This window comes from Panthera uncia, chromosome D1 (assembly GCF_023721935.1).
Source record: "Panthera uncia isolate 11264 chromosome D1, Puncia_PCG_1.0, whole genome shotgun sequence".
Taxonomy (NCBI): domain Eukaryota; kingdom Metazoa; phylum Chordata; class Mammalia; order Carnivora; family Felidae; genus Panthera; species Panthera uncia.
Window position 1 is genome coordinate 58605790 of NC_064808.1, and position 14257 is coordinate 58620046.

At 41.9% G+C, this 14257-nt stretch overlaps 2 protein-coding genes across 2 annotated transcripts in view; both read right to left on the reverse strand.

Moving 5' to 3' along the window:
* On the reverse strand, positions 1-9409 carry NDUFC2 (NADH:ubiquinone oxidoreductase subunit C2). Its single transcript, XM_049619933.1, has 3 exons — positions 9113-9409; positions 2568-2711; positions 1-184 (listed from the first exon to the last, which is right to left on the reverse strand). The coding sequence occupies exons 1-3, from the start codon at positions 9279-9281 to the stop codon at positions 135-137; spliced, it is 363 nt and encodes a 120-aa protein (XP_049475890.1). The 5' UTR covers positions 9282-9409; the 3' UTR covers positions 1-134.
* A 3650-nt stretch (positions 9410-13059) lies between these two features.
* The window catches only part of ALG8 (ALG8 alpha-1,3-glucosyltransferase), a 40062-nt gene continuing 38864 nt past the window's right edge, over positions 13060-14257 (reverse strand). Inside the window, exon 13 of the mRNA XM_049619800.1 lies at positions 13060-13231. Within this exon, the coding sequence (XP_049475757.1) occupies positions 13228-13231 (4 nt within the window). The 3' untranslated portion in view covers positions 13060-13227. The remainder of the gene's footprint in view (positions 13232-14257) is intronic.

The following is a 14257-nucleotide window of genomic DNA, read 5'->3' on the forward strand; positions in this document are numbered from 1 at the left end:
TGTTCATGATGACCATTTTAATCACAAAGTGTTAACATACAGATGAACATAAACTTCAGGTATCATGGAAACATGTTTCACAAAATTCAGACATAACTGGTATCAGTGAAACCAAAGTAAGCATTTTGGAGACTTCAGCGCACTGGATGGAATTCTTCAAGAAAGTCACCGTAAGTTTTCTTATCTATAAAAAGGAAAGATCACAAAAAAAATTATTTTATATGTTTATTTATTTTTGAGAGAGACAGAACACAAGTCGTGGAGGGTCAGAGAGAGAGGGAGACACAGAATCTGAGCACGTTCTGGGCTTAGAGCTGTCAGTACAGAGCCCAAATGTAGGGCTCAAACCCAGGAACCGTGAGATCATGACCTGAGCTGAAGTCAGATGCTAAACCAATTAAGCCACTCAGAAGCCCCTTAAGTTATGTTTTAAAAATCGTATTTCCTAAAGAAAAATTAACAGTTAATATTCTCGTAGACAGAAACTCCTCTAAGAATTTTCTTAGGTTCTTGTCCTCAACCATAGCTTGGCAATCCCTGAGACACTGTTTCACTGGATGAAGGGTAACTTTGGAAGACTCTGGTGACATCCAGATGGCTGCCCAGAGGGACAAAGCGCTGCCAGGGGGCCCTGGCTGACGGGGTAATGGAAGGAATAAACAGGGAGGAGCACAGGTCAGCTGCAGGACCAGGAGTCGAGGTGGTCAAGCTTTCCATGTCCCTGCTGTCAGTGCAAGAGGCTCTCAGCACATCTGCCACTGATATGCTGCTCAGAGACAGAATGAGTCTGTAAGGCTACACAGGCTCCCACTGACAGAGGGAGCTAGTATAAACAGGAGGCAATGAGCCACAGGCCTGGGACCGAGGACTGCTCTGCCACTGGGTCTGTTAGGAATCACTATTTCCAAGATTCCAATGCTAACATGCATTTGCCTACTCCCCATCCCTGATACATCCATTATTCATGGCTTTGTACTCTAGCCTTTGAATTCTTCATTGGTAAAGAAAGCTATACCTTTTTGATCCACCATGAACATCACATATGTGACTAAAGGCTATGGGAATATTAAATAGAGTAATAAAATTTTAGAGCTAAATAGGACATTAGAGACCACCCTTTAGTATAATGAAATTTAGATGCTTAATATTACATTTTTGTGAATATGTAAATATTTAAATATCTCTTTAAAATCTATGTAAGTTCAAAGTTTTTCTACATTCGTTCATTCATTCCTTCACATATATGTACATCTGTATTATGTACATGTATTAAAATACAAACAAGACAACAGTTATATTACAATCATATTCATAGTTGAAGAGTGGTAAGTAGAGTGTACTGAGGAAATTCCTGTCTGTAGCTGGGCCAAGACTTCTCTGAGATGATGAATCTTAGGTTGGAATTTGCTAGGTGGACAGGTAAAAATGGAGGAAGAGGACGATCAAGAAGGTACAGAGTCGAGCATTACCCAGGATATAGGGCAGATTTAGGACACAGAATTTCACAAGGCAGGAGACGAGTGACAGGAGATGAGACAGGTTTTTGTGTAGATCAGATCAGCTATTATTTATTGCTTACTAGTATAGGCTTTGTACTAGAGGGCTGAGGAAAAAAGATGAAGCTACAGTCTAGTGAGGGAGACAGACATGTACATGTTATGTGGTGGATAAAAGGTATGGGCAAAGTCTTTCTAGCAGGCAATTAGCTCAGCCTGGGGAAATAAGCCCTCCTAAACAGTCTGGATTTTGTCCGATAGGCAATAGATACCTACTGTAAGCAATGCCTATTATTATGCATAGCCACATTTATCCAGAGACATGATCTTCAGTAAGACTGAAGGCAGAGGTGTGCTGGAGGCAAGTGCAAGAGTTCAAGCAAGAGATTATAAGGGTGTGAACTGGGGTAGTGGCAGTGGGAGAGAGATGGGAGTTTAGGATTGAGAAATAGGAAGTAGAATGGTAAGACTTGAGGACTAATGAGAGGTCACAGAAAGACTGGAAGACACTTCCCAGGCTTCTGGCTGGAGTAGCCAGGTGGACAACAGTGCCACTCACCGATGCAGAACACAGAACAGAAGTCTGCAGAGGCAGAGGGGACATAAAATCTGTTTGCTGTCTGAGGGACATAGAGGTACTCGGCTAGGAACTGGATATACAAATTCAAGAGAATCCTAATACATAGGCAATGATGTGAGAGTCAACAGAATACTGAATGTACCTGAAGCCACAGGCATGTATAAGATTAACCAGGGCAAATGATACAGGGTAAGAAAGAGGTTCACTATAGGTAACTTGAAATACCCTTCTCTTTTTTTGTTTATGTTTATTTATTTAATTTTGAGAGAGAGAGAGAGACAGAGTGTGAGCAGGTGAAGGGCAGAGAGAGACAGAAACACACAATCCAAAGCAGGCTCCAGGCTTTGAGCTGTCAGCACAGAGCCCAATGCAGGGCTTGAACCCATGAACCGTGGGATCATAAAGTTGGATGCTTAACCAACTGAGCCACCCCAGGCGCCCCTGAAATACCTTTTTCAAAAAATAATAAATCAAATAAATAAATGAAATACCTTTTTCAGGAAAATCCTCTGGATGTGATTTTACATATGCAAACATATCATGGTCCTTCACAGCATACATATAGTCTTGACGTTTTAAAAGATAATATCCAATAAAGACAAAAGAAGTAACATATAGAAGCTGGCGATGTAAACCTGAAATTCAAACAATAAATTCCAAAGAAAGCAAAAATCCATCAATGTATATTTAAAATCACAGCTGTGCAGTTCAGATATGTAATTTATTGTTATTTCTTCCACCATTCTTTAAAAAAAAAAGGTTTTTCTACATGGCTCTTTTGCAAAAACAGCCTTGACCCTGACATCAATTATGAAAACCAACATTAAATCTACAAACATAACTATGAATAGAATCCATGTTTATTTATTCATTCATTTATTTACTTATGCAAAACGAACTCAAGATTTTTAAAATTTAGGTTTTATAAATTTCTTTATGGGAAAAGGTGGATTAAGTACAAAATCCTGAAGATCTAAACTAACTTGTATTCCAGGACCTGTTCAGGATGCGATGTGACAGAGATGAAGTCCTTTATAAATGCTCAGAAAGCAGTTTGGTTTGTCTCCATACACCAATTTGTATCTGCATATTTACTGGTTACCAAAGCAGCCAGCTACACTATCAATTCTCTTCTTACCTTCTAAATTTTGTACCATGTGTATGAGTACCTATTCGAAAACTAGATTTAAAAAATCATCCTATTATAATGCGACTGGGGAGGATCAAATCATGTGATCTAGGGAACGCCAAAATTTAAAGTCTGAATGGGAGATCCAAAGGGCTGAACTTTATATACAGAAACATCTTTTAAAAAAGGCTAACCACAGGTTTGATTTTCTAGCTATGCCCCAGAATTCTATCCCCAGCCCTCTTCTTCTTATCCCATATATATTGCTTTGAAGAATACGTTTATTCCTATAGTTTTATTTACCATCCATGTTCTAGTGACCTGCAAGTATGTCCGACTCAGATACCCAAGGTGAATAACAGATACATCCAAATGTTTGATACGTGTGTTCACCTGCGTATCCCCAAACGAACTTCCTTCCTTCCTAATCACCTTTTGTAAGACCAATCACCCAGGAAATCAAGTCCTGGGTGATCACAGTACTCATCCCTTTTTTTTAATGCTCTTTCCCCACATTCTGTCACTGAGTCCTGCCAATTCTACCTTGTAAGTATTTCCTTGCCTCACTTCAGGGAACTCAAGCTCCCTTTCATCTCATTTTCTACTCTGCACTTATCCCAGTCTGTACCCTGTCACTAGAGGAATTTTAACTAAAATACAAACCTAGCTTGTCAGCCCTTTCTCCTTCAATTATACCCAATAGGAGACCAAACTCCTAGATGACCTCCCAGGTCTTTCATGAGCTGACTTTTCCATCTTTATCTAACATTCCCTGATATGCACACTGTGTTCCAGCAATACTGAACTACTTCTATTTTTATTTTTAATTAATTTTTAGAGAGAGAGAGCAGGGGAGGGGCAGAGAGAGAATCCCAAGCAAGTTCTTTGCTATCAGTGCAGAGCCCAACGTGGACTTGAACTCCCCAACCATGAGATCGTGACCGGAGCAGAAATCAAGGGTCAGACACTTAACTGACTGAGCCATTATACTGATGGGCACCCCATTATACTGAACTACTTTTTTTTTTTTTTTTAATTTCTCTTTGAGAGACAGAGACAGACAGAGTGCAAGCAGGGAGGGGTAGAGAGAGCGGGAGACACAGAATCCAAAGCAGGCTCCAGGCTCTGAACTGTCAGCACAGAGTATGAAGCAGGGCTTGAACCCACAAACTGTGAGAACAGGACCTGAGCTAAAGTAGGACATTTAACCGATTGAGACACCCAGGCGCCCAATACTGAACTGCTTTTAATTCCTCATACCACCCACTGGTTATTTCTCTGCCCAGACAACCTCTGCCCCCATCCTTCAAGATTCAATTCAGACATCACTTCTAAGAAGTCATCCCAGAATTTTCCTTAACAGGGTTAAAACAGGGTGAACTCCTCTCTATTAGCATGTTAACTGCTATATAGATTATTTCCCTCTACTACCACACAAAGTCAATGTTTAATTCATTTTTGTGTACCAGCACGTAGACAGCACTTAATATTTAATAAATGGATAAAAGGTCTTGGGCAAGTCAATTTACTACCTCTAAAACAAAGATGATACCTATCCTATCGTTCTCGTGGCAGTATTATATAAACCAAAAGAAAATGCGTGTAAAAATATTTTGGAAAAATGTGTAAAACAATAAAAATTCAAAAGAGTACTACAATCTGGGACTGGACAGGGTTCAGGCTCTTTTGCATTCTCCCTGACCCCAAACAGCCATCACTCCCCCTAATGGGCCACCTGCAATACAGCAAACAAAGTGTGCTGAGTTCTTCTTCTGTATGCCACTGGACGACACAGACACAAAGACCTAGACTCTCTATGCTTATGTATATCCCTCATAGAAAAAGATTCCCTGAATGTTTCAGATGGTGATGTTAGTGTCCCAGCCCTCAAGGGCATGGTTTGGCCCCTTCCCAAGTCCTCCTTTCCTTAACCTCTTCTCTCCCTCTCAGTGGTGGCCTCCCTCCCACCACATGCACAACCCCTCCACAATCGTTTTCCCTTTATTAAGTGAATTAAAAAAATTTTTTTAGGTTTATTTATTTTTCAGAGAGAGAGAGAGAGAGAGAGAGAGAGAGCGAGCATGGGTGGGGGAGTGGCAGAGAGAGGGAGACACAGAATCTGAAGCAGGCTCCAGGCTCTGAGCTGTCAGCACAGAGCCCAATGCGGGGCTCGAGCTCACGGACCTCGAGATCATGACCTGAGCCGAAGTCAGAAGCTCAACCGGCTGAGCCACCCAGGCTCCCCAAGTGAATTTAAACTTGGAAGCCATGGTGTTCTTTGCAGAATACCATTAACTACTGATATATTATACTAGAAATCAATAAATATACTTAATTTTGTGGGTGACACTTAGATACCAACTGACTATAAATTTAGAGCAGGTATGTGGTAACTACTATCAGTAGTTTAGAACTTGCGATGGGAGAAAAGCTCAAGAAAAAAATTCTATTTAATATTTTCTGCTAACTTGAAAAAGATCTGCACAATTTGATTTCATTTACAGAATATTCCAATGCTACCCACAGAATGCCAGATACTTTCCACGGCTATAGTTTGAAAATCCACCATATCTTTCTCCTTCCCCACTCCTCTGTCACAGCTGTTACCCAACATGCATAAACTTACACCATTTGGCCTTTTAAATGGATATGCTTGTCTGATTTGTGAGTCTTTCGAGGCCTGGGACCATGTTTTAGACTTCCTTGTAATCGACATATATTTATTTATTCAATACTTACTGAATACTGCTATATGACCGTCATTAAACTAGACAAACATAATGTGCTTCAGTAAATGCTGCTGAGAACCATTTCAATAAAGTTCTCAAGACCGAGGAAACCCTGGGGAACTCAGGAACTCTCACCCCTAGCCCCTAGGTTAAGGGCTTTATACATCATCTCATCTAGTTCTCACAGCCACACAGAGGTAGATATTATCTCTATTTCATATGTAAGGAAACTAAAGCTCAAAGAGATAAGTAACTTCCCCAGAATTGAATGGCTAGTAGAATGGAGTGGTGTCAAACCCAAAATCATGTGCTCTTGACCACTATGTTCTTCCTCTGGAATAGTATCTCTCCAATCTGTACCTCCTCTGTGCTCCCAAAGTGCTCTCTGCTCACCTACTTCTATGAAAACACATTATCTGTCATGCTTAGACCCATAATGGACTGTTCACTTGTCTGACTCGACTAGGAGCTCTTCAAGGGCAGGGACGGTATTCCTCACCCCATATACCTGGTATGTAACCCTTCCTGGCACAAAGAAAGAACTTAGTAAATGCTGAACAAACAAATATATGGTAAACTGTTTGCATAACAACAGCTAAGGAATAGAAACTTTGTCTAGTACCTTCTGTAAGCCAGGCATTTTATCTCTAGAATCTCACTTAATTCCCACAACAAATATGCAAAGATTAATTACTCTCATTTTAATTTTTTTTTTTTCAACGTTTATTTATTTTTGGGACAGAGAGAGACAGAGCATGAACGGGGGAGGGGCAGAGAGAGAGGGAGACACAGAATCGGAAACAGGCTCCAGGCTCCAAGCCATCAGCCCAGAGCCTGACGCGGGGCTCGAACTCACGGACCGTGAGATCGTGACCTGGCTGAAGTCGGACGTTTAACCGACTGCGCCACCCAGGCGCCCCTACTCTCATTTTACAGATGAAGAAATTTTGCCTCTGAATGGCCCGACCAAGTAACTTGTCCAAGCTAACACAGATAGGAAAGAGAGGAGCAAGGCCATTGAGTTGCAAAGTGCAGCTATGACATGCTGGGGCAAATGTGGAGTGGTGATGAAAAGGGAGAAAACCTCATCTCCCCAAAGGCAGAAGTAGACAAAGCCCACTCCTTTGGATGGAGGAGGGTCATGTCTAAGGGAGATGGGATTTCAATACTATTTGAGCACTAGAAACGCTAAGATTTGGTGAGCTGAAAGCTGGACTTCAGGCACGACATACAGCTGCAAGGTGGCCAAAAGAGGAACAAGTGAAGTGATTCCTGGTCGCCTGAACCACTGTATTAGCTTTCTTCTTAACTGAGTTCCCCGGCTCCAATCAGTGCTTTGCACTGACAAAGGTGACCTTCTTTTTAAAATACAAGGCCTGGTGCCCCTGGGAGGCTCAGTCAGATAAGCATCTGACTCTTGATTTCGGCTCAGGTCATGTTCTCCAGGGTTCCTGATTTCAAGCCCCATGTGAGGCTCTATGCTGACAGCAAAGGACCCGCTTGGTATTCTCTCTATGCTCCCTGTGCCCCTCCCCACTCATGTGTGCTCTCTCTCTCTCAAAATAAATAAACATTTAAAAGAAAAAAACAAAACAAAACACAAGGCCTGGGGGACCTGGCTGGCTCAGTTTGTAGAGCATCTGACTCTTGATGTCACAGTCATGAGTTCAAGGCCCACATTGGGCATGGAGCCTGCTTACCACATCTCTCCACTCCCCATCCGCCAATAGCTCTCAAAAGCTAAAAAGGTTCCTGTCTGCCTAGAGTATAATGTGCCCTGATCTACCTAAATCTCCTTTTTACCCTCATTATCCTATTCTATACACTCAATCATCAAACTGTTCCCCATTCAGAGGCCCTTACTTCCATTTACTTCCACTAGCTTCTCAAAGGCCTGAAAAACTCTCCTAGAATTTGATAAATCACAGCTAAGTTCAAAGACACCTCTTCCAGGGGCGCCTGGGTGGCTCAGTCGGTTAAACAACTGACTTCGGCTCGAGTCATGATCTCACAGTTCTCACAGTTCGTGGGTTTGAGCCCCACGTCAGGCTCTGTGCTGACAGCTTAGAGCCTGGAGCCTGCTTCAAATTCTGTGTCTCCCTCTCTCTCTGTTCTTCCCTTGCTCATGCTCTGTTTCTCTCTCTCCTTCAAAAATAAATAAAAACATTTAAAAAAAGACACCTCTTCCAAAGCTTCCCTCCTCTTTTCCCTTTGGAAATCCACTGCCCTTTGCCCAGCTACTGTGTCAGCCATTATCTGACAGGCGGCCACTGACATGCTACTAGAAAATACAGCCCATTGGTTTTATCCTCTCCTACTCAAAGGGGGTCTCTAGACTAGCATCATCAACGGTATCTGGGAGTTTGTAAACATCACACTTCTCTCCAGACCTGATAAATCAGAATCCACATTTTAAAAAGATCCCCAGGTTACCAGTATGTACATTAAGTTTGAGAAGCACTACTTTCAAATACAGACTTGAGGTCTAAAAACAGGCTACTCAGGAGCGCCTGGGTGGCTCAGTGGGTTAAGTGTCCGGCTTCGGCTCAGGTCATGATCTCCCCGTTCCTGGGTTCGAGCCCCCATAGCAGGCTCTGTGCCGACACCTCGGAACCTGGAGCCTGCTTTAGATTCTGTGTCTCCCTCTCTCTCTGCCTTCCCCCCTGCTGTCTCTCTCTCTCTCTCTCAAAAATAAATAAACATTAAAAAAAAATTAAAAACAGGCTACTTAACAACCATATGACCTTGGGCAAGTTGCGTTAGCCCCTCTAAAGCTCAATTTCCTCATTGCGGATAATACCTTTCCGTAAAGTATTTTGAGAATTAAATGCTATAATGCACGTAGCGTCAGTAGTGCATGGCACAAAGTGTACGCTCACTCTTGCACACACCAAGGCGCGAACTGAGAGAGGACCTGGCAGTTCAATCCTGGGTTCTTCACAGACTCACTGTGGGGCCTTGGGTTTCATGGTCCTCAATTGTTAAGTGCCAAATAACACTTTGGCCCTATCGGGTTCTGAAGAGCTCCCGGGACACGGATGCCCCAGGGAGGCGAGGCGGGGCCTGTTAGGTGAAAGGCCCGGGAAAGCGAAAGGACCTTGGGCAGCCTATGGAGGAACCAACCCACAGCCCTGAGACCCCCTCTCCTCCCAGCCGGTCCCGCCCGCGCAGCCCTCACCGGCAGTCACCACCGGCCTTCGCCGGATCGCGTTATCAATCAGGCCGGAGCAGTAGCCCAAGAAACCCATGTAGACGAGTCTCGGGTCGGTCAGCTTGGGCGGTGGGAGGCTCCGGGCCTCATCCGGCAGGAACTGTAAGGGCACTCGGCCCGGCCGTCCGCTCATCATGGTGATGCCGTTCCCACTGGAGGCCTAGCCTCGGACCGCCAACTACAAAGAAAACCACCAGGACCACCGTCTCGGCCCAAGCCGCGAGCTTTCTCCTCCGAGAGCCCAGCTGAAGGGCATGGCGCAGGGCGGTACAGCGTCCATACGCTTCCCCGTGCGCGCTGCTGCAGGGACCCCGCACACGAAGTTCCGGGTTATCAAATGGCCGGTGCTGCTTGGCCTCCCGCCGGCGCTGATGCTGGCGGGTGGGGTTTCCTGGGCTTGGTACCGCGGGGTCCAGGGTACACCAAATGAGCAGAGCTCAGAGACTAGTAGATACTGCTTTTTTTTTTTTTTTTCTCTCGAAGCCCCCCGCCCGAATTGCCTCTCTTTCCCTCTCCCCTGAATGGTCCTTCAGGCCGAATTGATCTTTGTATCCAACACCCACAAGTAGGTTTGACGGATCGTTCTAAGAAACGTAATTAATCAAAATCATAAAAGCTAGTTTCATTTGCTGGATTTCCCGTTGTTCACAGGCACACCTTCCAAAGCCTAAAATTAAGATCCAGCCAGCAACAAAGAATTCAGAGAACAACAGGATTGGATCATTTAGCCAAACTCTTGAAAGTCAGCTTGGGTGGCAGCACCCTAAAAATTTTCACCTCTGAGTCTTTACGTCCTTGCACGTAGCTCAAGGAAAAGGTGTTCCCTACAGGTTTGAAGAATGAAAGAAGGAATTTATAACATTCTGCCAAGTAATTGCCAAGTCTCTGCTTCCCTACCTCCAGTAATGGGGAGCTTCTACTTTTGAACAGCTCTCTTTCGAAAACCCTTCCTGATTTGAGTGACAATGTCTTCTTTTCGTGTTCATTCATTAGTGAGGTCAACATTTTACCTAGATAAATGCTGATTAAACCAGAGATTAATGCAAAGGTATACGTATCAAAGGTATTGAGCTCCAAAGTGGAAGAATTAAATATCAGTTAAGAATGATTAAATAGGGGCGCCTGGGTGGCGCAGTCGGTTAAGCGTCCGACTTCAGCCAGGTCACGATCTCGCGGTCCGTGAGTTCGAGCCCCGCGTCGGGCTCTGGGGCTGACGGCTCGGAGCCTGGAGCCTGCTTCGGATTCTGTGTCTCCCTCTCTCTCTGCCCCTCCCCCGTTCATGCTCTGTCTCTCTCTGTCCCAAAAAATAAATAAAAAACGTTGAAAAAAAATTAAAAAAAAAAAGAATGATTAAATAAAGGATGGACCTTTTGTGTCTCATAAAAAGCACTCCCAGATCTATAATATTTCAAGTTAGGATTTCCCTAGGTAATGTATATTGGGAGTTGCCTGGAAAGCAGCAAATGTTTCAAAGTTTCACACTCTTTGATCCAGTAATTACAGAGCTGGAAATCAGTCCTATGGAAATAGAATGACATATAATAAAGCTGTTTTACAATTTTTAAAAAAACCTCAGTGTTTATTTTTAAAACTACATCAAAAGAAGGGAAACCACTTAAAATTTCCCATAGTAAGATTGTGTAAATTTTGAATACTAAATGAACTCTTAGGCAAACACTTAAAAATATTTAAATGATATTTACACATTCTTCTCCCCCACATTTTTCTAAGTCCAATCTGGGACAAGATAACAAATACCCATATTCTACCACTCAGAATTCACAACCATTAATGTTTTGTCATATTTACTTTTAACCTTTTTTTTAAAGGAAATAAAACACTATAAATAAAGCTTAAGTCCCCTCTCTCTTCTTCCCCAGAGAACCACTGTCATGAGTTTAGTATATATACTTCCAATTCACTTTTTATATTTTTACATATATTTAGTATCATGTTATGTGTGTTTGTTATGTTTTTTTACCCAAATAGTATAATTCATTGTTCCTCTTTTCTCTCACTTTTATCATGGCATGCAATGATTCATTCCTTTTTTTTTTTTTTGAAAGTTTACTAATTTATGTTGAGAGAGAGTGCATAAACGAGCAGGGGAGGGGCAGAGAAACAGGGAGAGAGAGAATCCCAAGCAGGCTCCACGCTGTTAGCTCAGAGCCGGACATGGGGCTTAATCTCACCAACTGGGAGAACATGACCTGAGCTGAAATCAAGAGTGGAACGCTTAACCAACTGAGCTACCCAGGCACCCCTGATTCATTCATTTTGACTACTGTGTAATATTCCATCATATAAATATGTCACATTTAATTTATCCATTACCCTTTTGATGGATATTTAGATTGTTTTCAATTCCTTGAACATCTATACTCTAAGCCTATACTCTAGTGTCCAGAGAAACTTGAATACATGTACTAGGATTAGGAGATGTACAAGAATATATGCAGGAGTAGAAGCACCTGAGTGATTCCGTCGATAAGTGTCTGACTTCGGCTCAGGTCATGATCTCATGGTTCATGGGTTCAAGCCCCACGTAGGACAGCCCAGAGCCCAGAGCCTGAAACCTGCTTCAGATTCTGTTTCTCCCTCTTTCTCTGCCCCTCCCCCACTCACGCTCTGTCTCTCTCTGTCTCTCAAAAATGAATAAACGTTAAAAAAAGAAAAAGAATATTCACAGGAGCAATAGCCATTTATAATTCTCCCAAACTGGAAACATCCTAAATGTCTGTTAAGAACAGAATAGAAGGGGCTCCTTGGGTGGCTCAGTTGGTTAAGTGTCCAACCTCAGCTCAGGTCATGATCTAAAAATTTGTGAGTTCTAGCCCTGCATTGGGCTCTCAGCTGTCAACACATAGCCCACTTCAGATCCTCAGTCCCCCTCTCTCTACCCCTCCCCTGCTTGCACTCTCTCTCACAAATAAAAACATTAAACAAACAAACAAACAAAAAGAAAAGAAGGGGCACCTGGGTGGCTCAGTCGGTTAGGAAACTGACTCTTCATTTTGGCTCAGGTCATGATCCCAGGGTTGTGGGATCGAGCCCCAAGTAGGGCTCCATGCTAAGTTTGGGGCCTGCTTGAGATTCTCTCTCTCTCTCTCTCTCTCTCTCTCTCTCTCTGTGTGTGCTCCTCTCGCTCCTCTCCCCTGCTTTTGCTCTTTCTCTATATAATAATAAGAAGAATAAGAAGAAGAAACAGAAAATAAATTGTGGTATTTTCATAGGAAGGTGTATCTATGCATTGGTATGATGAATCTCAAAAAAGAGAGTCATGTTAAAAAAGGGAATAGGCATAAGGGAATAAGAGATAAGTTACAGGAGAATATTTAATTCCATTTATATAAAGTTCAGTGTTAGGCAAAAATATATTGTTTAGAGATACACATGTTGGTAAATTTGGAAAGAAAAGCAAGAGAAGGATTAACATAAATATTCAGGATTATTATCTCTGGGGAAGGAGAAGCACACATAAGGCCTTTATGGTATTAATAATATTCTATTTCTAAGGTGTGGTGGGTACATGAGTGTACATTTTATTATTTTTGGCTTTACATGTGCATTACACACTTTTGGGTTTATGATATATTTAATGTAATAATAAATTTATATTGCTACATTAAAATTTTAACTTTTTTATTATGGTAAAAAATACATAGCATTAAATTTACCATCTTAACCATTTTTAAGCATACAGCTCATTAGTATTAAGTATATTCACATCGTCATGCAACATATCTCTAGAACTCCTTCATCCTGCAAAACTGAAACTCTACACCCATTAAACACTAATTCCACGTCCCTCTTCCCCCCAGCTTTGGCAGCCACCTCTCTACTTTTCTGTTTCTATGATTCTGACTTCTGTAGATACTTCATATGTATGGAATTATATAACATTTGTCCTTTTGTGACTGGCTTATTTCACTTACCATAATGTCTTTGAGATGAAATCATATTGCTGCATGTGACAGGATTTTCTTCCTTTTGAGGCTGCATAATATTCCATCACAAAAAGTAGACACTACATTTTCTTTATCCATTCATCTGTCGATGGACATTTGTGTAGCTTCCACCTTTTACCTATTGTGAATAATACTGCAATGAAAATAAGTTTGCAAATATCCCAAGGTCCTGCTTTGAGTTCTTTTAGCTATATCCCAGAAGTGGGATTGCTGAATCATATGGTAATTCTATTTTTTATTTTTTTGAGGAACCTCTCTACTGTTTTCCATAAGTCTGCACCATTTTATTATGTTCCCACAGTGCCTAAGGATTCCAAGTTCTCCACGTTCTTACCTACACTTGCTGTTTTCTGTTCTTTTGATAGGGACCATCCTGTTGAATGTGAGCTGTTATCTCACTGTGGTTCTGATTTGCATTTCTCTTATGATTAGTGATGTTGAGCTTCTTTTCAGACACCAACTTATTGGCCATGTCTATATCTTCTTTGGAGAATTGTCTGTTCAAGTCCTTTGGTCATTTAAAATTCAGGTTATTTGGTTCTTTTTGTTGTTGGGTTGTGGAAGTTCCTTATACATTCTAGCTATTAATCCCTTACCAGATATAGATTTGCAAATATTTTCTCCCATTCCAGAGGTTGCCTTTTCACTATGCTGATTATTTCCTTTGAGATGCAGAAATTTTTTGTTTAAGTTTTTTTCATTCTTTTTAAAATTTTTTTCCTCATACATTTTATTTTATTTTATTTTATTTTTCAATATATGAAGTTTATTGTCAAACTGGTTTCCATACAACACCCAGTGCTCATCCCAAAAGGTGCCCTCCTCAATACCCATCCCCCACCCTCCCCTCTCTCCCACCCCCATCAACCCTCAGTTTGTTCTCAGTTTTTAAGGGTCTCTTATGCTTTGGCTCTCTTCCACTCTAACCTCTTTTTTTTTTTTTTTTTCCTTCTCCTCCCCCTTGGGTTTCTGTTAAGTTTCTCAGGATCCACATAAGAGTGAAAACATATGGTATCTGTTTTTCTCTGTATGGCTTATTTCACTTAGCATCGCACTCTCCAGTTCCATCCATGTTGCTACAAAGGGCCATATTTCATTCTTTCTCATTGCCACATAGTACTCCATTGTGTATATAAACCACAAT